This window comes from Halichoerus grypus, chromosome 7 (genome assembly GCF_964656455.1).
Source record: "Halichoerus grypus chromosome 7, mHalGry1.hap1.1, whole genome shotgun sequence".
NCBI lineage: Eukaryota > Metazoa > Chordata > Mammalia > Carnivora > Phocidae > Halichoerus > Halichoerus grypus.
The window spans coordinates 74,186,650-74,210,919 of record NC_135718.1 but is presented as its reverse complement, the minus strand read 5'-3'; the positions used below and the strand labels follow the sequence as shown (position 1 = coordinate 74,210,919).

The 24,270-nt window shown below is 38.1% G+C and overlaps 1 protein-coding gene across 3 annotated transcripts in view; it reads right to left on the bottom strand.

The window, feature by feature from the left end:
* The window catches only part of RYR2 (ryanodine receptor 2), a 731,966-nt gene that overhangs the window by 178,985 nt on the left and 528,711 nt on the right, over positions 1–24,270 (bottom strand). For all 3 annotated transcript variants that reach the window (XM_078077755.1, XM_078077754.1, XM_078077753.1), the window contains 8 exons: positions 22,964–23,237; positions 18,844–18,958; positions 17,101–17,233; positions 16,789–16,892; positions 13,260–13,395; positions 12,529–12,715; positions 10,782–10,887; positions 2,818–2,938 (listed from right to left, as the gene is read on the bottom strand). In XM_078077755.1, coding sequence (XP_077933881.1) covers positions 2,818–2,938; positions 10,782–10,887; positions 12,529–12,715; positions 13,260–13,395; positions 16,789–16,892; positions 17,101–17,233; positions 18,844–18,958; positions 22,964–23,237 — 1,176 coding nt within the window. The remainder of the gene's footprint in view (positions 1–2,817; positions 2,939–10,781; positions 10,888–12,528; positions 12,716–13,259; positions 13,396–16,788; positions 16,893–17,100; positions 17,234–18,843; positions 18,959–22,963; positions 23,238–24,270) is intronic.

Below are 24,270 nucleotides of genomic sequence, written 5' to 3'. Positions count from 1 at the left end.
ACTTCTGGCTCTTGAACTGGAAGGAGGAGGACCAGGTGCACTGGCCTTTCCCTGTGGTACCTGCAAAAATATTCATCTGCCTACAATTAGGGCCTCGGACAGTCTGTCCAAACCTGCCAGGGCCAAGCGCTGCAGGAACAGAACATCGGCTTTTGAAACTGTGTGCTTGCCCTCAGGTTTCTGAACCACTCCTGCTTGCATTATTATTCTGGGGCACACTGTAGCTCTAAAATAGGTAGGATAAAAGATTTTGAGAAAGGTCTCAGCTACCACTAAGGGAGGAAGAGGTAAACTTCACATACTAAATATAGAACATACAACAACAATTATCAGTGATAATCGGTGATGTTTAAAGAACCAGCTGATGTGTCCCTGGAACATATTAAAAAACAACAACAACAACAACAACAACAAAACTACCGATTGAAGTTTTAAAGTTGATTTAAATGCATGTCGTGGCAAAATAAAAACATGCAATTTTCTGTCTGTACTTTCCATAAAAGGAAAGTGGTAAAAGAAATATGTAGAAATTTAACAATAACCAATGGATTGGGTTTTAAAAGTTCACCTTCATCATGACTTTGATAGTTCACCCACCCACACAAAATCCTTTAAATCCTAAACTAGACAATATAGTGCATATTTACAAAGAAAAACATCACAAAATAATATGATTATAGCACAACTATGTGGAAGAAGAAAGAGACCAACTTGAAAAATATTAAAGGCTGGTAAAGGCAGGTAAGTGGAGCAAAATTAGGAGACATACAGAGACTTTGGGGAAATTCTGAATGGGTTATCTGCTTCTCTTATCGCTCATGCTCTTGGTTCTTCATTATTACTAATTTTACCTCAAAATGTAATGCTTCTCTATTCCCTAATCTGTGTATCACTGGTATTCTTCTTATCTTTTTCCTGACTGTGTCAATTTTGTGGCTCAGAATATAGGGAAAAGAAAAGACATCTTATTTAAGTAAATGAACACTAAACAAGAAGATCTTGTATGTACACAAAAAAAGAAGAAATTGCCTCAAGTGGAGAAGCCAACAAGCCATGGGACAATTTTTCAGTTGCAGCTTTCCCTCCCATCAGAATGAATGTTCAACTCTTGTGGTTGCTTATGTCACCTGGAAGGAAGGTTTGGGTTTGTGAGCTGGGCACATATGAAACGTTGCTTTCTCATAATCAGAAGGCTGGCAAGGAGGGGAAGCCGGCTTCAGTTACGCACCAGTCCCTTCATCCCAGACTTCAGGTAATAACAGCTAATCCTCTCTGGGGCATAACTGATGCAAGAAAATGATCATAACATGCATGTTCTACCTAATCACATGTTCTTCTAAAATTAGAAGTTTAGGGAAAAATGATATGTGCAACAATATCCAATAAACTATTGAGAAGTGAACACAGCTGAAGCTGGAAAATTAACACTAAAGTGTTAATTTGGAATCTAACTATCCCTTGGGTGTCTTCAATTACTCTCAAATCTTTGTTTCTGTGGGAGGCAGAGTGTGAACCACCACCAGGGGAATGGGCCTCAGGCCTATGCTATCTGCCATTTCTGCTGTAGCTTGGGGTGCTGCAAGGGAGCGGTGTGGGTGTCATTCGAGGCCCTCCAGGCACCCCCACAGCAGAGCATCTGCACGTCACTCACTGCTGTCTGAGTCCTCTGTCGTCCCCAACCCAATCTGGGCTGCAGGGTGACAGGTCACCGTTCCTGGCATTTACATAGAGAGCAGGTTATAACTTTATTCTCCATGCTTTTGAGTTAATATCAAAAATTAATCGGGGTGCCTGGGTGGCTGAGTCAGTTAAGCATCCATCAGACTCTTGGTTTTGGCTCAGGTCATGATCTCAGGGTCGTGAGATCGAGCCCCAGGTCAGATTTCAGGGTCAGTGAAGAGTCTGCTTGAGATTCTCTCTCTCCCTCTCCCTCTGCTCCTCTCCCCACTCACACTCTCCCCTCCTCTCTAAAATAAATAAATAAAATAAAATCTTTAAAAGCAAACAAACAAAAAACTAATCGCAAGCAGTTGCTAAACCAAAATGACATAATGCAAAAGGACAATAAACATTTGGTGAAAATGGTAAAAATTTTTATTTTTAAAATTTTCTCCTTAGTCTTGAGAAGAGCGCTTCTTTCAACACACTGCGAATCTTTTAATCTCTAAGTCAAAAGCTGTAATTTTTGGGGGGAAAAAAGCATCATAAGAAAATGGTAATGAAAAATATCCAAAAGGGCAAATAAAAGGATTGCAGTCAAGAAAGAGAAGAATGAGGACCAAAAATAGTAGGAAAGAAATTAGGTAAGACAGGTGAAGTATGTATTTCCTCTTCTCGGGGAAACGGTCAGAAATGTCATGTAAAAAATGATTAAAATTTCATTGAAAACAGCTATTTAAAAACAAAGAGAACAGAAAAAACTTTATAAAAAAGTGGTATCTTTTTTCATTTAGATATAAATGTTTGTAAACATGCGCAGACGAATATGGGAATAGAGCATTTCTTAACTCAATCAAAATAATGTACTTCATAGTTCTCTTCTTAAAGAAACTTAAGTCCTGTAACTATGCTGGAGGACAGGGTAGGATACGGGGGTGTGGAGGGGAGGAATGCAGATGCTGATATTATTATTTAAAACTCCTGTCCTGGGTGTTATACAAAAACAATGAATCATGGATCACTACATCAAAAGTAATGATGTATTGTATGGTGACTAACATAACATAATAAAATAAAATTTAAAAAATAAAAAAATAAAAAATAAAACTCCTGTCCTCCAATGCCCCACTGAATTACAAAGAATGGAAGTTGGCTTACCTTTGGCTATGGTTGGCATCTGAAAAGCAATGCTGATTACTCCCACCAAATCTCCCAGCGGAATTAGGGATCTCAAAATGGACCGGATTCTGATGGCTTCCCCCTTACCAGCATGAATCAACTAGGGAAGAAAAATAAAGGAACATTAGAAAATCTTTGTGAGGTGAAAGATGGCGGAGGAGTAGGGGACCCTGTTTCAACTGGTCCCCGGAATTGAGCTGGATATCTACCAGACCACTCTGAGCACCCACGAAACCAGCCTGAGATGTAAGAAGATCGGGATCTCTACAAACAGAGTATCGCAGGCCATTGGTTTCGAGGTACAAAGCGGGGAGCCATGATTCCACCGGCAGATATCGGAGGATAAACGGCAGCGGGAGGGTGCCTGGCCATGGGGATCCTACACTGCCGGTGAGCGACAGCCTCACGTGCTCCAGAGGGGGCACAGACTCACAGACCGGTAGTGGCAGGGAAAGGACTTTAGGGTAGCCCCCGGGGTGGAAACCCGGAGCGGCGGGGTCATGCCTGCGAACTGCAGCCCCCGGGACAGAAACCCGGAGCGGCGGGGTCGTGCCTGCAAACTGCAGCCCCCAGGATGGAAACCCGGAGCGGCTGGGTCGCAGGCGCACCAACTGGGAGCAGCTGGCAGTTTTAGAAGCACAAAGGGCAGAGACGTGCTCTGACCTTGAGGCAAGACTGGGAGCGCTGCGGGGGGGCGCACAACCCAGGACGCTGCAGTTTATAGCAGCACGGACAGAAACGGAGACAGTGCGGCCTGGAGAGCTCACTGAAGAACAGACTGAGGTCTCTCTGCTCTGAGGCAGAGGGTTGAAAACGGTCTCTTCTGCTCTGACTTGTGGAAGAGACGCGGAAAGCCGCCAGGGAAAGCCGGCGGAGAACAAAAGCCCCCAAAACTGATTCCCACTGAGACCATCCCCGCCACAGGGGCACAGGGCAACTCCGCCCCAACAGGGTTGCCTGAGTAACAGCGCAGCAGGCCCCTCCCGCAGAAGACAGGCTGGGAAAACAAGAGGCCAGCAACCCTAAGGTCCCAAGAAAACAGGTGCATCTTGCGTGGGTTCTGGTCAATAATTTGGACTCTATACATTCCCTCAAACAGCCATCAACAGAATGACTAGGAGGAGGAACCCCCAAAATAGAAAAGACTCAGAGATCATGACTTATGCTGCAGATTTACAAATGGATGCAGATATAACCAAGATGTCGGAGATGGAATTCAGGCTAGCAATTGTGAAGACAATGGCTAGAATGGAGAAATCATTAATGGCAACACAGAGTCTCTAAGGGCAGAAATGAAAGCTGAATTGGCAGAACTTAAAAATGCTATCAATGAGATCCAATCCAAACTAGATAATCTAACAGCTAGGGTAATTGAGGCAGAAGAGTGAATAAGCAACTTGGAAGACAATATAATAGATAAAGAGGGAAAAGAGGAGGCCAGGGAAAAACAACTCAGAATCCATGAAAATAGAATCAGAGAAATAAGTGACACCATGAAGCGTTCCAATGTCAGAATAATTGGAATCCCGGAGCGAGTGGAGAGAGAGGACTAGAAGATGTATTTGAGCAAATCATAGCTGAGAACTTCCCTAATCTGGGGAATGAAACAAACATTCGCGTCCTAGAGGCAGAGAGAACCCCTCCCAAGATCAAGGAAAACAGGCCAACACCCCGGCATGTAATAGTAAAACTTGCAAATCTTAGAACCAAGGAAACCATCTTAAGGGCAGTTAGGGGGAAGAGATTCCTTACGTACAGAGGGAGGAACATCAGAATAACGTCAGACCTATCCACAGAGACCTGGCAAGTCAGAAAGGCCCAGCAAGACATAGTCAGGGTACTAAATGAGAAGAACATGCAGGCAAGAATACTTTATCCGGCAAGGCTTTCCTTTAGAATGGATGGAGAGATGCAGAGCTTCCACGACCGGCAGAAACTGAAAGAATATGTGACCACTAAGCCGGCCCTGCAAGAAATATTAAGGGGGGTTCTATAAAAGGAGAAAGACCCCAAGAGTGATATATAACAGAAATTTACAGGGACAATCTATAAAAACAACGTCTTCACGGGCAACATGATGACAATTAATTCATATCTTTCAATAATCACTCTCAACATGAATGGCCTAAATGCTCCCATAAAACGGCACAGGGTTGCAGATTGGATAAAAAGACAGGACCCATCCATATGCTGTCTACAAGAGACTCATTTTGAACCTAAAGATACATCCAGACTGAAAGTGAAGGGGTGGAGATCCATCTTCCCTGCCAGCGGACCTCAAAAGAAAGCTGGGGTAGCAATTCTTATATCAGACAAATTAGATTTTAAACTAAAGTCTGTAATAAGAGACACAGAAGGACACTATATCATTCTTAAAGGGTCTATCCAACAAGAAGATCTAACAATTGTAAATATCTATGCCCCCAACATGGGAGCAGCCATCTACATAAGCCAACTGTTAACCAAAATAAAGAGTCATATTGATAACAATACGTTAATTGTAGGAGACCTCAATACTCCACTCTCAGCAATGGACAGATCATCTAAGCAGAAAATCCACAAGGAAACAAGAGCTTTGAATGATACACTGGACCAGATGGACCTCATAGATATTTACAGAACATTCCACCCTAAAACAACAGAATACACATTCTTCTCGAGCGCACATGGAACTTTCTCCAGAAGAGACCACATACTGGGTCACAAATCAGGTCTCAACCGATACCAAAAGATTGAGATTATTCCCTGCATATTCTCAGACCACAATGCTCTAAAACTGGAACTCAATCACAAGAAAAAATTTGGCAGAAATTCAAACACTTGGAAGCTAAAGACCACTCTGCTCAAGAATGTTTGGGTCAACCAGGAAATCAAAGAAGAACTTAAACAATTCATGGAAATCAATGAGAACGAAAACACATCAGTCCAAAACCTATGGGATACTGCAAAGGCGGTCCTAAGGGGGAAATACATAGCCATCCAAGCCTCACTCAAAAAAATAGAAAAATCCTGAATTCACCAACTAACTCTACACCTTAAAGAACTAGAGAAAAAGCAACAAATGATACCTAAGCCGTGCATTAGAAGAGAAATAATTAATATTAGAGCAGAAATCAATGAATTAGAAACCAGAAACACAGTAGATCAGATCAACGAAACTAGAAGTTGGTTCTTTGAAAGAATTAATAAGATCGATAAACCACTGGCCAGACTTATCCAAAAGAAAAGAGAAAGGGCCCAAATTAATAAACTTATGAATGAAAGGGGGGAGATCACGACTAACACCAAGGAAATAGAAACAATTATTAAAAATTATTATCAACAACTATATGCCAACAAACTGAGCAATCTGGATGAAATGGAGGCCTTCCTGGAAACCTATACGCCACCAAGACTGAGAGGAAGAAACTGACAACCTGAATAGGCCAATAACCAGTAATGAGATTGAAGCAGTGATCAAAAACCTCCCAAAAAATGGGAGTCCAGGGCCTGATGGATTCCCTGGGGAATTCTACCAAACATTCAAAGAAGAAATAATACGTATTCTACTGAAGCTGTTTCAAAAAATAGAAAGCAAAGGAAAACTTCCAAACTCATTCTACGAGGCCAGCATTACCTTAATCCCCAAACCAGGCAAAGACCCCATCAAAAAGGAGAATTTCAGACCGATATCCCTGATGAATATGGATTCCAAAATCCTCAACAAAATCCTAGCTAATAGGATCCAACAATACATTAAAAGGATCATCCACCACGACCAAGTGGGATTTATCCCCGGGATGCAAGGGTGGTTCAACATTCGCAAATCAATCAATGTGATAGAACACATTAATAAGAGGAGGGAGAAGAACCATATGGTCCTCTCAATTGATGCAGAAAAAGCATTTGACAAAATACAACATCCTTTCCTGATTAAAACTCTCCAGAGTATAGGGATAAAGGGAACATTCCTCAAGTTCATAAAATCCATCTATGAAAAACCCACAGCGAATATCATCCTCAATGGGGAAAAGCTGAGAGCCTTTCCCTTAAGATCAGGAACACGTCAAGGATGCCCACTCTCGCCACAATTGTTCAACATAGTACTAGAAGTCCTAGCAACAGCAATCAGACAACAAAAATCAATAAAAGGTATTCAAATTGGCAAAGAAGAAGTCAAACTCTCTCTTTTCGCAGACGACATGATACTTTATGTGGAAAATCCAAAAGACTCCACCCCCAAATTACTAGAACTCATCCAGCAATTCAGTAATGTGGCAGGATACAAAATCAATGCACAGAAATCGGTTGCTTTCTTATACACTAACAATGCAACTGTAGAAAGAGAAATTAGAGAAACGATTCCATTTACATTAGCACCAAAAACCATATGATACCTCAGAATAAACCTAACCAAAGAGGTAAAGGGTCTATACTCTAGGAACTACAGAACACTCATGAAAGAAATTGAAGAAGACACAAAAAGATGGAAAAATATTCCATGCTCATGGATTGGAAGAATAAACATTGTTAAAATGTCTATGCTACCCAGAGCTATTTATACCCTCAATGCCAGCCCGTTCAAAATTCCAATGACATTTTTCAAAGTGCTGGAACAAACAATCCTAAAATTTGTATGGAATCAGAAAAGACCCCGAATCGCCAAGGAAATGTTGAAAAAGAAAAACAAAGCTGGGGGCATCACGTTGCCCAATTTCAAGCTATATTACAAAGCTGTGATCACCAAGACAGCATGGTACTGGCACAAAAACAGACATATAGACCAATGGAACAGAATAGAGAACCCAGATATGGACCCTCAACTCTATGGTCAAATAATCTTTGACAAAGCAGGAAAAAACATGCAATGGAAAAAAGACAGTCTTTTCAATAAATGGTGCTGGGAAAATTGGACAGCCACATGCAGAAGAATGAAACTCAACCATTCTCTAACACCATTCACAAAGATAAACTCAAAGGGGATGAAAGACCTCAATGTGAGACAGGAATCCATCAAAATCCTAGAGGAGAACATAGGCAGTAACCTCTTTGACATCGGCCACAGCAACTTCTTTCAAGATACATCTCCAAAAGCTAGTGAAACAAAAGCAAAAATGAGCTTTTGGGACTTCATCAAGATAAAAAGCTTCTGCACAGCAAAGAAAACAGTCAACAAAACAAAGAGGCAACCCACAGGATGGGAGAAGATATTTGCAAATGACACTACAGATAAAGGGCTGGTATCCAAGATCTATAAAGAACTTCTCAAACTCAACACCCAAAAAACAAATAATCAAGTCAAAAAGTGGGCAGAAGATATGAACAGACACTTCTCTGAAGAAGACATACAAATGGCTAACAGACACATGAAAAAATGTTCATCATCATTAGTCATCAGGGAAATCCAAATCAAAACCACACTGAGATACCACCTTACATCAGTCAGAATGGCCAAAATGGACAGGGAAAGAAACAACAAATGTTGGAGAGGTTGTGGAGAAAGGGGAACCCTCTTACACTGTTGGTGGGAATGCAAGTTGGTACAGCCACTTTGGAAAACAGTGTGGAGGTTCCTCAAAAATTTAAAAATAGAGCTACCCTATGACCCAGCCATTGCACTCCTGGGTATTTACCCCAAAGACACAGATGTAGTGAAGAGAAGGGCCATATGCACCCCAATGTTCATAGCAGCAACGTCTGCAATAACCAAACTGTGGAAAGAGCCGAGATGCCCTTCAACAGATGAATGGATAAAGAAGATGTGGTCCATATATACAATGGAATATTACTCAGCCATCAGAAAAGATGAATACCCAACTTTTACATCAACATGGATGGGACTGGAGGAGATTATGCTAAGTGAAATAAGTCAAGCAGAGAAAGTCAATTATCATATGGTTTCACTTATTTGTGGAACATAAGGAATAACATGGAGGATATTAGGAGAAGAAAGGGAAAAATGGGGGGGAGGAATTGGAGGGAGAGATGAACCATGAGAGACTATGGACTCTGAGAAACAAACAGGGTTTTAGAGGGGAGGGGGAAGGGGGGATTTGTTAGCCCAATGATGGGTATTAAGGAGGGCACGTACTGCATGGAGCACTGGGTGTTATACGAAAACAATGGATCGTGGATCACCACATCAAAAACCAATGATGTATTGTATGGTGACTAACATAACATAATAAAATTAAAAAAAAAAAAAAAGAAAGAAAATCTTTGTGAAATCAATGTTATAATTCCACCCAGAAAATCTCAAGTATGGGAATCCAAGTCTAAAATATTTTTCTGTTCATGATACCTATAAAGTTAGACCTCTCGCAGAAATGGTTGTTTCAGGCTTACATTTCAGACAGATATTTACTTGCCCCAGTTTTACTGACATCAGCATATGTCGATTTATGTATTACAAAGAAAAAAATTATCTTTAGACCCAGAATATATAGTAATATTTACGACTGATTTAGCCTCTTTCTTGCTTGGGGTTGAAAATGTAATTGTATATCCATCTCTATTTCACATGGATTTCTCCCAAGGAAGGGTGTATAATGTGTGTGTGTGGGGGGAGGATGGTGAATAGGAACGATAACACGTTTTTCAGACGGTCACTGGCTAACCAAGCACCTGTGAAGATCGTGAATCTGACCCGTCAAGAATCTCAGCCAGGCTGTGGAGCAGACTGCAGGCTTCCAGAGCCCAGGTGGGCATCTGCTTCCTTCCCCACGAGGTGAGAAACACAAGGATAATTTCTCACACACAGGAGGTCCTCAACCAGTAGTTACAGAAGATGAGTAAACACAGAAGTGCACGGTTAGTCCCTTATTGAATCACTTGGTTTTTTTCCTCCCACTGATAGAATAAAAAACTATTTATTAGCTAATTTCTTGGTTCTTTTGATCTCACTCGAATGGAAAAAGAATGAATGCTGTGAGCATAAACTTTTTTGTCTGCAATCACCTCCAGCATACAAATTTTTGATAATCTACTCCCATTTCCCAGGATGAAAATCTCATTAGCGGCAAGTTATTAAGCTTTTACAAAAATCAGACTCTAGGTTTGCTAACATTCTGACATTTCTCCATGCTGTGATTCCTCCCTGTTCACAATGAAAGGTTATATCAAGAAAACATGGAGGTTTTATCCTACAGCTGTGAGAGAAAGGGACACCCCTCCCCCCAAAAAAGAAAAGAAAACACAACACAAAAACAAACACACAAAACCTCCATAGATGGTAAGGGCAGGGAGAAAGATGTGCTCTGGAAGCAAAGGACCCTTTGGCTTCACACTCAGACCCGTTTAGAAGCATATTTGCTTTCTACCCCAGCACCACTCACTGTGTTTCACTCTCCCTGTTGTTTCCCGTTTCCAGCTCACGAGGCTGATTTTAGGAGCCCTAACTAGCATTTTTAAAATGAATATAATAGAATGAAACAGATCAGGATAAAATAAAAATTATCCGAATGCATTACAGAGTAAAAGGAAGTACCATTCCATGAAACTTAATTTCTTCTTGATTGAAACGTGGAAAATGCCAACCCATCGATTCTGAAGAGCTGCTTCAGAATCGTAACTGCCCCCACCCCCACTGCCCCTCAACCAATGACACGAAATGGTGTACTCCAAGAAAATGACTCTTGACAGAAGGGTTTGCTCCCTGCATGCACTAAATGAGGAGAGGAAATTTATAGGAAAAATGTGTTCTTCTTAAAGTGCTGAGTTTTAGAGATACACGAGCAACGTGGCTATTCTATTAATGACTTGTCCTGAAATCTCATTACTAATTTTTACAACCAAGACATTTCCAACTACATAAACAGTTGCTCAGCAATTAGGCTGCAGCTATTACTTTTAATGGAGCATGGAGATTATTGGTTTTGGATGCTGTTACCATCTTCGCCAGCTATGGATTTCTTCACATAGATGGATGAGCCAGGACTGCCGCTCTCGGGCGGCAAAGCACTTACGTGCATTTCAGGAGCACAGCGTCCTAAGAGGTCGATCAAAGCTGCATAAAAGGTCATGATGGCGTTCCCCATGTGGATAGTGTCATCCTCCTCCTCTTCTGTATCACTTTCATAGATTTTTTTCAAAAGAAACAGAGAGCAAAGCAAACAGGATAATAAAGTGACATTTCAGATTTGTTACATACTTCTCGAAGGAAAGGGACCCCTAAGATAGTTCATTCTGCCTCTTCTGCTACTTTTCATGTGTGTGGTTCATTTGCACCTTGACATTTTTAAAGGAAAATGACTTTAAAGTCAGACACCAAGAACACATTTGTGGGAAATTTGATAATAAGAGTCCTTCAAAAGGGAAAAAAGAGGAATTGCTAATTTGATGGATTCTGCTTATTTCTAAAGGCAGACAAGCTTTGTTTTAACAGAGAAAATAACTAATGAAAAGACTTGGTAAGTTTAGACTACTTTTGTAAATAGCATACACTTAGAGGAAGGGTAACAAAGATCTGTCCTGTAAGATAACACTGTCCTGTAAGTTAACACCCAGGACAGTGCTTTGCCCAGAGACAGTACTTCAGAAACGTGGTATCTTTTACTTACCTATCTCTTTACCATCTACTCTACTTCACCCACCCGCTCCCAAATAATCCAACATGTCTCCCTCCCCACCTCTGTGAGAAAACATAAAGGTTCCATTATCTTGCTGATAAGAGACAAATCTAGATGGCCTTGGAAGATCCCATCATTTTTCCTCCCTTGGTAGTTCAGCTGGGCTCAGCAGTCTGCAGGGTGACAGGGAGGCCTTGTTGAAAACATCATCCCGGCATGCAACACTGCTCCCAGGGCCCTCGTGTGCACACCCACTGCTGTGGTACCAGGCCAGAGAACCCTTGATGTATTTTCCACTACTTAGAGAAACTGAGGGCCCCCTAGTCCCTCTATGGCTAATTGACAAACATGTAAGAAGGCCTTGGAGGACCTCCCAGTCTGAGACCATCTTGGTCTTGGCGTGGACAGAACATGTAAGCACAGTCTATGTATGGAAGAATGACGGTTTGCAGAACTGCTCTGCTTGGAAATTTGCCTCCAGTAAGCCCTATATTCTGTCTTTACCAGTGGTATTAATAGGACATTCACCTCCACAGATAAAAACTGAGAAGTGACACGCCGGGATTGACTTATGTCTACTGCTGGAATCAAGTATTAGTAATGTATACCATGGACAAATGTAAGGTAGTTACTGCCTGTCCTATCTTCCATGATACCTTAACCAAGCATTTTACTTCTCAGAATGACAATATCCCCTTTTCTGGACTTTAACACCATACTAGTTTAGTTAAGACCCCCATTCTCTTGCTAAGGTCTTACTTTCTTACTATTATCTTGAAAATTCATTCCAGTTAGCTTCCCACTAAACCCTACTACAATTTCAGAGGCTCACCTGCCATCATTTGTAATAACTCACTTTGCCATAGCCTCCTGGAAAAATTCACAAAATACATCTCCTCCTACAACCTAAACTTCTCCCTGCTAAATTCACCCAAACTTCCTTAGTTTTCTCTTTTCCATTCAACCTACTCCCACAGCAAATTCCATCCATTCTTCCAGGTCTAATTCATTTTATTTTCAAGGGCAGAAATCATGAGCACCAGAAAATTATATTGCAATTGACAGAATGCAAATCATGTTTTATAAAATTTCAAGTCAAGGAATATGATTTACTCTTAAATAAAAGTGTATATATTAGACTTACAGTGTTTTACTGGACCCACTAGTTGGTGAGGGACCATCTCGAGAAGGATCCTCAGCTATTTTTATGGCTTCTTCCATGGCTGCGAGCAGACCATTCCCACCTTCCCCTCTCAAAGCAGGACCGAAACACTCGGGCCTCCGGATGAGCAACCTCACCACGACGTTAGCGTTCTCTTCCACGCTCTCCCCTAAAATCAAACAAGGAACAAGAGTAAATAAACACTGGTTATGTGGACGTTCTGAGCAAATAAATGTTATACTAATTCATTTATATTTAAAGAAAAATAACTAAAACCAAAGAACATAGTTACTAATAAAGCTAAAATTCAATTCAAATCACTAGTTTTATGTACACAAGACATAGTAAGTTTCTTCTTTTATACTTAAAATTTTCAAAGTAAAGCATTATAGAGGCATAAAGTATTCATTTTTGTTAATTCTTTAAAGGAAATGAAGCCATAAGCCCACCTATTATTAGAACCCAATTATAAAAGTCTGTAAGAATTTGTAACTGCCTAAAATTTTTAATTTAATAATAAAGGCAAAGCATCACTATTGAAATACTAGAAATTAAATTATTACTGTGGAAAAAAAGTACTGATTATAAAATATTCAATTTCTTTACTAATATTTACTTCCTTCATGAAAATGCTGGGATATACCATTTTTGATATATCTATTTTTATGCAGTTTTAATCATGACCAAAAAAGACCCCAAGCAATCAGTCCTACCATTACAGAAGACAGCAAATCTGAGAAAGTCAAGGTATCTCTCTCCTTCAACTGGATTCCATCCAATGTCTGGATAACCCTTAGACACCAACATCTGGCAGCTCTGCAGTCCACAACCAGCCAAATATCGAACTACCTACAAAAAAGATGATAAGCAAAAGTGTTATCCTGTGGGTAAGGAGTCATTAGATGCTAACACTACACATAAGTGATAACCTCAAAGGTTCGTTTAAAATGCATGTGGTTCTGCAAGTCCTTTTTAATCCCATGAGAATCCACATGAACTCCCTGCAGTAAAACCTTAGAGTTAAGAAATATTTACAAATCATAACAAAGTGCTATCGTAATAAAAATATTTATGAATCAACTCTGTGAAAGAAAAATATTCCTAAGTTTCATATTATTTAATTTGAAACTTTTATCTATAAATGTCATGATATTTGGGGTGCCTGTCTGGCTCCATCAGGAAATCATACGGCTCTTGATCTCAAGATCATGAGATCAAACCCCATATTCGGTGTAGAGCTTACATAAAAACAAAAACAAAACACACAATATAAACGTCACTGGTATTTGATAAACTTCGAAAATGTCGGAACACCTCTGACCCAGTGTAAACCCGGATTCCATCTGAGGTATTGAAAGACCCATCTGAGATACAGTGATATTCCATTTGGAATTTACTTCCAAAATGATATTATCAAATTAATGCGGGGGGGTATATATTTGAGAAAACACATAGAGAAATAGAAAAAACTAAGCTTAGATTCAAATATCCTTGGATTCAAATCCATCCTGCATTACTTACTGGATCATTCCGTGCCATGATTTCATGGTCTATAAAATTTGGGATAGTATTAAGTATCTTTCAGTATCATTGAATTTAACACATAAAGTTTTCTGCTTATCTTTGCCTTTTAAATTATTGTTTTATATGAATGCTCATCCTTTACAGTATTTCATAACTGATCCAGTTTTAAAAGAAATCCCTAAGTTATTATCAATGGTAGATTGTCAGACAAGCAACTTATCAATCAAGTTACACCTAGCTCAAGCTAAAGCAGCTTTAAAAAGAAATAAGTAACACAGCTAAAAATATTTTGTGCCAACTTTAAGTATAATTTATGTACAATAAACGCATCTATTTAAAGTATAAATTCAAGGCGCCTGGGTGGCTCAGTCTTAGGTTAAGCATCGGACTCTTGATTTCGGCTCAGGTCATGATCCCAGGGTCACGAGACTGAGCCCCACAAAGGGCTCTGCGCTGAGTGTGGAGCCTGCTTAAGATTTTCTCTCTCTCCCTCTCCCTCTGTCCCTCCTCCCCACCCTGCTTGTGCATGCACATGAACACTCTCTCTCTAAAAAGGAAATAAAAAATTAAAATATAAATTCAGTGAGCTTTGAGAGATTTATACTTCTGTAAAAGCATACCCCAGTCAAGATGCAGAACATTTCCATCACTCCTCAGGCCCCATCCATCCCTCCCTGCATGCGAAGGCCTTAACAATCTTCTTTGTAACACTACAGATTAGCTTGTGTATTCTAAAACATTTATGTATGCAATCATCCAGTATGTTTCCTTTTATGCCTGGCTTCTTTCACTCAGAATACTGATTTTGAGATTCATTTACATTGTAGCACATATCAGTACTTCCTTCCTTCTTACTGCATAATAACAGCATTCCACAGCATATGGAAATAGTCCACATTTCCTTATCCATTCATCAGTTGATAGACATTTGAACTGTCCCCAGTTTTTGGCTAAGATGAATAATGTTGTTACCAACATTCATGTACACACATTCCTATTTCAATTGAGTAAGTATCTACAAGTAGGAAGGCTAGGTATATGTTTATGACAGATATATGTTAAGAAACTTATTTGTTAAGTTAGGGGCGCCTGGGTGGCTCAGCTTATGGTTAAGTGTCCGACTCTTAATCTTGGCTCAGGTCATGATCCCAGGGTTGTGAGATCAAGCCCTGCCCGCATCAGGCTCTGCACTGAGCATGGAGTCTGCTTAAGATTCTCTCTCTCCTCTCCCTCTGCCCCTCCCCCACCACACTCTCTCTCGGGGGGAGGGAGGGTAGAGGGGATTTAAGTTAAATTTGTTAAGAAACTGCCAACCCGCTTTGCAAAATGACTCTACCATTTTTCATCTCAACAGCAATAGATGAAAGTTTCCATTGCTCCACACCCTCCAAAATGTTTGGTATCGTCAACTTTTTAAATATCAGCCATATTTCAGTGTGTAGATTAAAAGATTTTAAAATATATGTGAGAAAAAATGCTCCTAAGGGTTAGTTGAAGATGCAAAGCTTTGTGATCCTATCCTGGCAAGTCAGAAGTGTTTGGGAAAGAGTTCACTTTTTCATGCATTCAACAACTGTGCAATGATGATTTATCCAACGCCAGTGTTGTTCTCGAAGACTGGAACAAAGTAGTGAACAATAGAGAAAAAACATGCCCTGAACTCATTGGCCTTATGTTATGATAGGGAGCAGATTTTTAAAAATACTCAAATGTATATTTTATATAAATAACATGGAAATGTGTATTTCTGTATATAATATACAAATATATTTTTTCTACTGTTGGAAAATAAAGCAGCAAAGAAGACAAGACAGGAAATAGAGAAGAGGTTTCAATTTTAAATGGCAGGGACATGAAGAGCTAACGAAAAGGTGACTTGGATCAATGACTGGAAGGACGTCAGGAAATGAGCCATAAAGACATCTGGCAGAAGAATATTGCAGATGGAGGGAAGAGCAAGCACAAAGTCCCTGAGGCAGGAGCGTACCTGGCAAGTTCCCGCAAGAGCAAGGGGACCAGTGTGGTTGGAGCAAATAGAAAAGATCAGGAGAACGGCAGGCAGTAAGAGGGATACGTGAAATCAAATGGGTTAGAAGCCATTACGATGCCTTTAGCTTTTACTTGAAGTGAGATGGGAAGTCTCTGGAAGAGTTGTGGACACAGGATTAATCCGCTCTTTTTAAGAGGCTCATTCTGGCTGCTAAGTAGGGGAGCCAGGAAGGATCAGGAAGACCACTTAGAAAGCAATCACAATGACAACGCAGGGGAAATTTATCTATGTTCCAGCAAACATGTATGCAGCCTCAAGTGCTCAGTTAGAGCACAGGGTCTTAGTATGTCAGTGATGCCTTGCATTGGAATATACGTCTACACGACACAAAATGTATTTTGAAATGTTAAAACAACCTCTGAAATAATTGAAACTGTATGACTAAAGCAAAAGTAACAACAAATACCATGAAAGGACAGAAGCCCACAGGATAGAAACTTCCCTTTCCAGAGAAAAATGTATGTGATCAGAGGAAACACTTGATCTCAACTTTCTTGTTCTTGGTAATTTACATTTCTATGTTCTATGTAATATATGTAACATGTTTATAATATACTATATATTATAATTGTGTCAATATGATTATAACTCTATTATGGTTATACTTCAGTAATCTTGAGAAACAACTAGCATAACACACAAACACAAGGGGCGAGGATGTTGCTTACCTTTTCCAAATCTGGCTCACGCAGAGCTAAGGCCAGTTCATTATTATCCATCACTGAGGCGGCTGCCACATCCAGTGGTGTTGAACCTCTCATAGCTGGTGAGGCTGTTAATTCAAATGAAGATGAGACAAAACCTGGATTGTGCTACAACTACGAATTCCATATAAAAACACACTGTCCCTTAAAATTTCATTTCTAAATACAACACATACTGCATTAATCTAAAATTACTTTGCATTAAAGTTTAAAATTTAACATAGTATATATATTCTTTGTATCTTAAAGATTAAATAAAAGCCATAATTTACTTACCAAGACCAACACTGCTGTTCTCCAATAAATAGCTGAGATGATCAAACATAGCTTTTTGATTCTGCCTACTTATACGACAGAAGTAACAAAGGAAACGGCAACAATTGGCCACCATCTTGGGAAAAGTGATTTCCTACATAAAGAGCATTTAGTTAGCTGTGAGAGCAAATGGTCTTCAGAAAATTGAGTTCAGAAGTTGAGGTCCAATCACATTGTCAATCCATGTGGGCCCATGTCTGCCAAGTTTCAGATTTATCTAAAGACTTCAAATTGTCTAGACTTCAACTCACCTACTCCTCGAGCCACTGAAAATCAAAGCCAACACTAATTTAGAAACCTCATTACCATCAAGGGGGTGATCTGGAACTAATCCACAGCCCTAAATCTATAGGTGGCATAAACCTGATTTAGCAATCAGGCAGACTCGGTTGTGATTCCTGACTAACACTATGAAGCTGTGCTTCCTTAGGAGACTATTTAGTCTCATTGAATCAGTTCTGTAAAAGTGGAATAAAAAGGATAATAATACTTAATTTAGGGGTGCCTGGGTGGCTCAGTCGTTAAGCGTCTGCCTTCGGCTCAGGTCATGATCCCGGGGTCCCGGGATCGAGTCCCACATCGGGCTCCCTGCTCGGCGGGAAGCCTGCTTCTCCCTCTCCCACTCCCCCTGCTTGTGTTCCTGCTCTCGCTATCTCTCTCTCTTCAAATAAATAAAATCTTTAAAAAAAAAAAATTAATAATACTTAATTTAGGTAAGAGAGGAAAAGCTCAATGAGACCTTTTGTGAAAAATACCCTATTTCCTCCTTGAAACCATATTAGGGCATTCCTATCATAAGTGTTGTTGTTTTTAAGATTCTAAGAGTCACACCTTCCCTGATTTGCACATGATTCATCTGCTATGATGAACACCCTGACCAGAAGGCCTGCATGCTAGACCCCATCAAATACATCTCCCTTAAGCACCTAATCTTGTTCTAGTATACCCCAGATGATCCCTGGAGTCTCTCCTTAACAGAATATTTTATAAATATCTTTATGAGTCTGTCTAACTGGTGAACTGAACATGAGAAATATGAACTGTTCCCTATTTTGAAAAATACATCTTAAAATTTCAAAAAATAGTGAAATATATTTTATAAATCATAGATCATAAAATTATACTGATTCATATGAAATTGTTATATTACTCTATTCACTTGGTCTTGAAGGTTTGAAAGTTTGAAAGGTTTCACTTCATCTTAACTTTGAATCACTTAAAAAATTCACTTTATAGTCTTAAAACAAATACTCCAGGACATCATCTTCAAATTTTGGCCTGGATCAGCAATTTAGCAGAACCAACTGCCATCTAAATCAAGGGGAATGTCTGGGTCTGAAAAACATGTTTGTGTTTTGGACTTTCAATGTGATGGGCATTACTTTATAATTAAAAATTTAAAAAACAGTAAAGTATTAACATTTAAAGTTTCTAACTAACCACTAAATAGGAAAAGTTTAGGAGGCTGCAAATTACACAGCATAAGAGAGAAATTGTTATCAATATCAAAGGAAAAAATAACTAGTAGCATATCTAATTCTCAATCTATAAGGTTTGCTTTGTTTTGTTTTGTTTTTGCAAAAGGTGTTCTTTAAAAAACAGTCCTCCTAAGAGGATTTAAGAAACCCTCATTAAGAATATGCAGTGTATGTACTCTAGGAGTTACATTCATTGGCATTTTAATAATCAAGGGTTATCCTTTACCTTGGACTCTCCACCTCCAAGGACATTCACCATGACCTCCATCACTGTCTCGTGCATCCCAAGTGCCCTCATGAGATTAGGGTGCTGGTAAAACACTTTATTATTCATGATATCCCTAGAAAGGACAATATAGGTTTGGGGGGTGAGAAGCACAGAGGGCGGAGAAAATTTTAAGTAAAAATTTATCTGAGATCCTGATAACTATTTTGGAAATAATTACTGGCATGAACAGAAAAGTAAGCGCAATCATGATGAAAGTTAATAAAAGCAAAAGTTAATAAGCACAACTAATTGAGTTTCCCTCAAAAAATACTGACAGCCTCTCAAAAATAGTATACAAGTTATCTACTCTTTTCAGATACAAGAAATGTACTAAACATGTAAACATTCATCTATATGAAATATATTTTTGGACACTTATCATTCCTAATTTTATATATATCCAAACATCTGTTCATTCTTCTTTAGTGCAGAAATATGAATCACTGTTATACCATGTTCTATGAAAATTCCTATATAAATTATTGATATACAAGTATCTGCTTTTCATGTAGGATACTTTTAGTACTACCTTCAGTATTTGTATGTTTAATAACAGTAGTGTTATTTCTTACTACATTTGTGTTATCTTTCCAGAGAACTGCTTATAAAGGATTTATATTCTCAAAGAGAAACTGAATACACATCAAGTCCAGGTACAAGTAATACAACAAATTAAAGTTGACATTTGATTTGAAAAACCAGCAGCAGATGATACCCAAAATGTTTCATATTATCATTATTTCATTACATGTTATTATGCTATGTATGTAAAGGTATTCCTAAGGATATTAATGCTCAGTAGTCATTAAAAATAAAGAACTCTGCTGATTTTTATTTGAACATAAATCAAATCAATACAGGAGGTTTTTTTTTTTCTACAAAACACCTCCTGTCACAGCTCTAACAAGAAAATTTTAGAATGCACAGCCTACAAGAAAACAAGCTTTCCCTGCAGATCTCATCTCCTTAGTTGACTCACCTCTTCATTTGGTCATATGCTAACTTTTAGTTACTCCACGTATATCAAGACAGTGAAACAGTAGAATTCTGTATAATGATTCTCTTCTTCTTTTTTTTAGTTTTAGTTTTTCGCTTTTAATTGAGTTTAGTTTTGCCTTAATGACAAGAGTTTATAGAAAGAACAACTCAAAAAAATGACATGGGGGCCGAGGACTAAAATAGGTCTGATCTATTTTGTGCAAGAACAAATGGAGTAAAGAAAGGCCTCCTTTTCCCTCACATAAGACAGCAACATATTTAGTAGGAGAACCTTCAATTTTCAAACCGCAGTTGTAATCACAGGATTTGTTCCTTCGTTATTTCAAATCTTTTTGTATGACCCAACTTTGGACAATATTGTATTGAAAAAGTCTTGTTTGCCTTTCATTATAGGTAAATTAAGTGGATTTATAATTCTACCACTTGGTAGGCAGGTTGTCATTTATTAAATGCGTCCTTTGAGAAATATTTCTAATACCACAAAAACATAACTTTTTGTTTTATAATCATTGTGAGTTTTATCACTACTGAGTGATTTATGTATTAATAGCACATACTACTGTTAACATGTTCATTTAAGAAGAAAGTGCCCTGTATTTCCTGTAAGGCTTCCTTTCTCATGTGGTTAATGAAGATCACTCATGTGAAGCCCTTTTCAGTTAGACTGAAGTATTAATATGCAAAAAAAAAAAAAAAAGATTCATGCTCATACAATTATAAAGACCACCAAATTTGCTTTTGTTTTTTTAAGCTTTTCTGTTCTTTTGTTCCGTTAGTATATTTATTTTTAGTGTGCAATAACAATTTTGGAATATAACCTTCAGGTTTATTTTAATGACGGCAAACACTTGATAGGTCTAAGGGCAATACATAGTATTGTGTTCTGAATGTACATAAATAATATTACACAAACTGAGTCTTTCTATACTATTATTTTTTACCCACAGGATTATTTTTTAGATCAAAGAGAACAGTGGTTATTCTATTCCATTAGTTTTTTGAAGAACCAACTCTAGGTTTCTTAAAACTTTTTACTGTTTCTTTACATCCTTTTTTATCCATGTCAATAGTTACTTTCATTCTCTTTCTTTCATTCTCTCTTCTTTATCTAATACTTATGTAACTAGATAAGCTTTTTTGGTAGAATATTTGTATTCTATCTTACTTTTCAACATTCTACATTCGATTTCTACATCCTTATGTTTCGGTATTTTTTTCTTGCAGACATCATAAGGCTTAATTTAAGCTTCTACTGTTCTTCTATTTTTATAATCCCAAACTACGCAAGCTCATGAATGATTCCCAGATTTATGCATATATGCGCCAATAATGCACTCACAAAAACTTCTGCTTCCCATTCTTTCTCTCTGAATTCCATTATCTTTTATCTAATGTGCAGCCTTTAGAAGGTCTTTCAATGGACTGTAAGTAAATATTCTGAAATATCTTTGTTTTGCCATCACTCTTAAAATATGGGATATAAATCCTCATCTCCAAATCTCCATAAGCACAAGGTCATGGTGTGGCATTCTCAGTTGAGTAACACATTCTAAATTGATGGTTATTTTCCATCAGAATTTGTGAGTGTGGTATTCTTATACTCTCCCTTAGGTCTCGTAACTGCTCTTTCGAATTTCCTTATCTTTACCTCTCAGGGCTACAGTACTAAGTAATTTTCTCAGATCTATGATCCAACTTACTAATTTTCTCTTCAGCTTATCCAATTTAATTAATTTACTGTTTTTAAATGTCATTTATTATATTTTTCATTTCTAGAAACTCTATTTGGATCTTTTTCAGATCTTCGTGGACTTCTCTCCACATCTTATTTTTGGAGAATTGATTTATTCCTTTGTATTCCTAACCATTTTAAATATAGTAACTTATGTTCTCTTTCTGGCATTGTACTATCCGAAGTTCTTGAAACAGGTGTTCTGACCCCACTATTATTGTATCTGTAGACCCTTGCTTATGGAGGATTTTTCCTTATGTGCTTGGTAATTTTGATTGTAAGCTAACCATTGGTAGTATTTAGTTTTTGCCTGCAAGGTTTCACGGTGACTTAAGTTGAGAAAGTATACCTCCAGGGCCAACTGTTACATTCTCGGTTTGGGAATCCTTAGACCACATATGAGATATAAACGTTAATCCCCAAATTCACATAGGAAGCACACCTATGGTGTTGAATTATCAGAAGAATTGCGTTGTTTTCCCCATTCTTTTTTCAAGGCCCAGTGGATATAGACAAAATACCTTATTATTTCCTGCTGGTGAGTGTTTGTCTCCGCATGGATTTTAATGTGTTTTTATTAATCTGTATTTTTACATATGATTGTACATTACTGAAAAATTAATCCTAAAAACCTCTAAAATATGTGCTGCATATCATAACCACCTTAGCAACTAGTTGTAAAATTAGTCACATTTTGCTGTTGAGCAACTTTCTATTTAGCTTAAAAACATGTCTAGAAAAGCAACAATCTCATTTAATAATCATAGACAGAAATACCTCACAAATATGGCAGATTTGGATCCAGCTCACAGCAATAAAGCAAATATTGCAGTAACGCAAATCAATAAATTTTTTTGGTTTTCCAGTACATATAAAAGTTATGTTTACAATACACTATAGTCTATTAAGAGTGTAATAGTATTATGTTTTAAAAATCAATGTATATATCTAAATTAAAAAATACTTTACTACTAAAAATGCTAACCATCTCCTGAACTTTCAATGAGTTGTAATCATTGATCACAGGTCACCATAACAATTATGATATAATAAAAAATTGGAAATACTGTGAGAATTGCCATCATGTGACACAGAGAGACACAAAGTGAGCAAACGCCATTAAAAAAATGGTGCCAATAGACTTGCTCAATGCAAGGTAGTCACAAACCTTCAATGTGTAAAAACACACTATCTGCAAAGTGCAATAAAGCAAGGCACAATAAAATGAGGCATGCCTGTAATCGAAATAGTGGATTTGTATTAATATACCTACTGTGCAACTACTGGGATAAACAAGTAAAAAGAAGACATTTATAAGACAAAGGTTGTAATAGTTAAATAAATTACCCTAATCCACGAATCATAAGCTTCTCTTCTTCTTTGCCCATTCTTACACTCAGCAGAGAACGAATCTGACCAAGAGATGCCAGCAGGTTGATGGTATCCTCCACGGAGACACCATTTATAGTGTAGGTCTTTGGCAGAGCCCGGACCAGACCCCCAATGCCATCATACTGTCGATGGAGCAACACAAACATGGCCCTCACCAATTCGGGGTCTTCAATGACAGACTCTTGCGCCCATCGGACCATGGTCTCAGAAATCAACTGCTGAAGAGTGGCTGCAAAGTCATTATGGATTTTTTTTAAAAGGAAAATAATAAGAGAAGACAAATTAGTTGGGCATTTCAACTGTACCTCTCATAGTCCCAAACTAATATCTATATTTGTACCAGAATTGAAAAGGCTAGGGATATTCTTTGAGGAAAATAAACTTCACTTAAACATTTTATATATATGTCAGTAAAAATGAGTTATGAACATGCAAGGATAAAAATACACAAGCTTTTCCTTAAAAACTCCTCTTATTAAGAAATTTAAGCTGTTCAGAATTACACCTACTTTTTCAAAACTACTGTTGGCAATCCATAGGGCAATCAATAGGAGTTGTCCTAATACTTTTACTTTCATTTTCTTAGTTCCATTATTTTCCTCCCAGATCTGACATCATATATCCTTATAAAGTCAGTCATGGGCATCCAAGGAATTATCTATTTTTCTCTCTCCTCATTTGAGCCATTGCAAAAGTGATGTCATATAATTATATTTTTACTATAATTTGGATCCTTAATTGTCACTTAAAATGTTTTGATTGTGAAGCTGTATTACAGCGAAAAACTATTCTATACATAGAAGACTACTTGCAATGTGACATGCAGTGTAGAACACATAAAAGCAACAGAATTTCCAAACCTCCTGAAATAAACAGCAAAATTATGAAAGCTAAGTAGGGTTGAAGTGATCAAGACACAAGTAATGAAGTACCAATTCCTAATCCTGGCAGATTTTCAAAAGAAGCTGTTTTACCTGCTTTAATCTATACATTATTTAAGGACAAACAAAAACTACCAATTTTAACCGAATCCAAAATGCAGATAAAATGCCAGTATACTTCCACACACCTCAAAACCACGTTGACATTTTTAATAGGTCAAAATCATAAACCTGATAATAACAAAAAGTGGTTCATAAGAAACCTTGAACTCTCATTTTGAAGAAGACTTGATTCAAATAAATTTGGTTGTGATACTAAAGAATAAATTTAGAGTTCATTGTATGGATGAAAGGTTCCCATTGTAAGTTAGCACCAAAAAA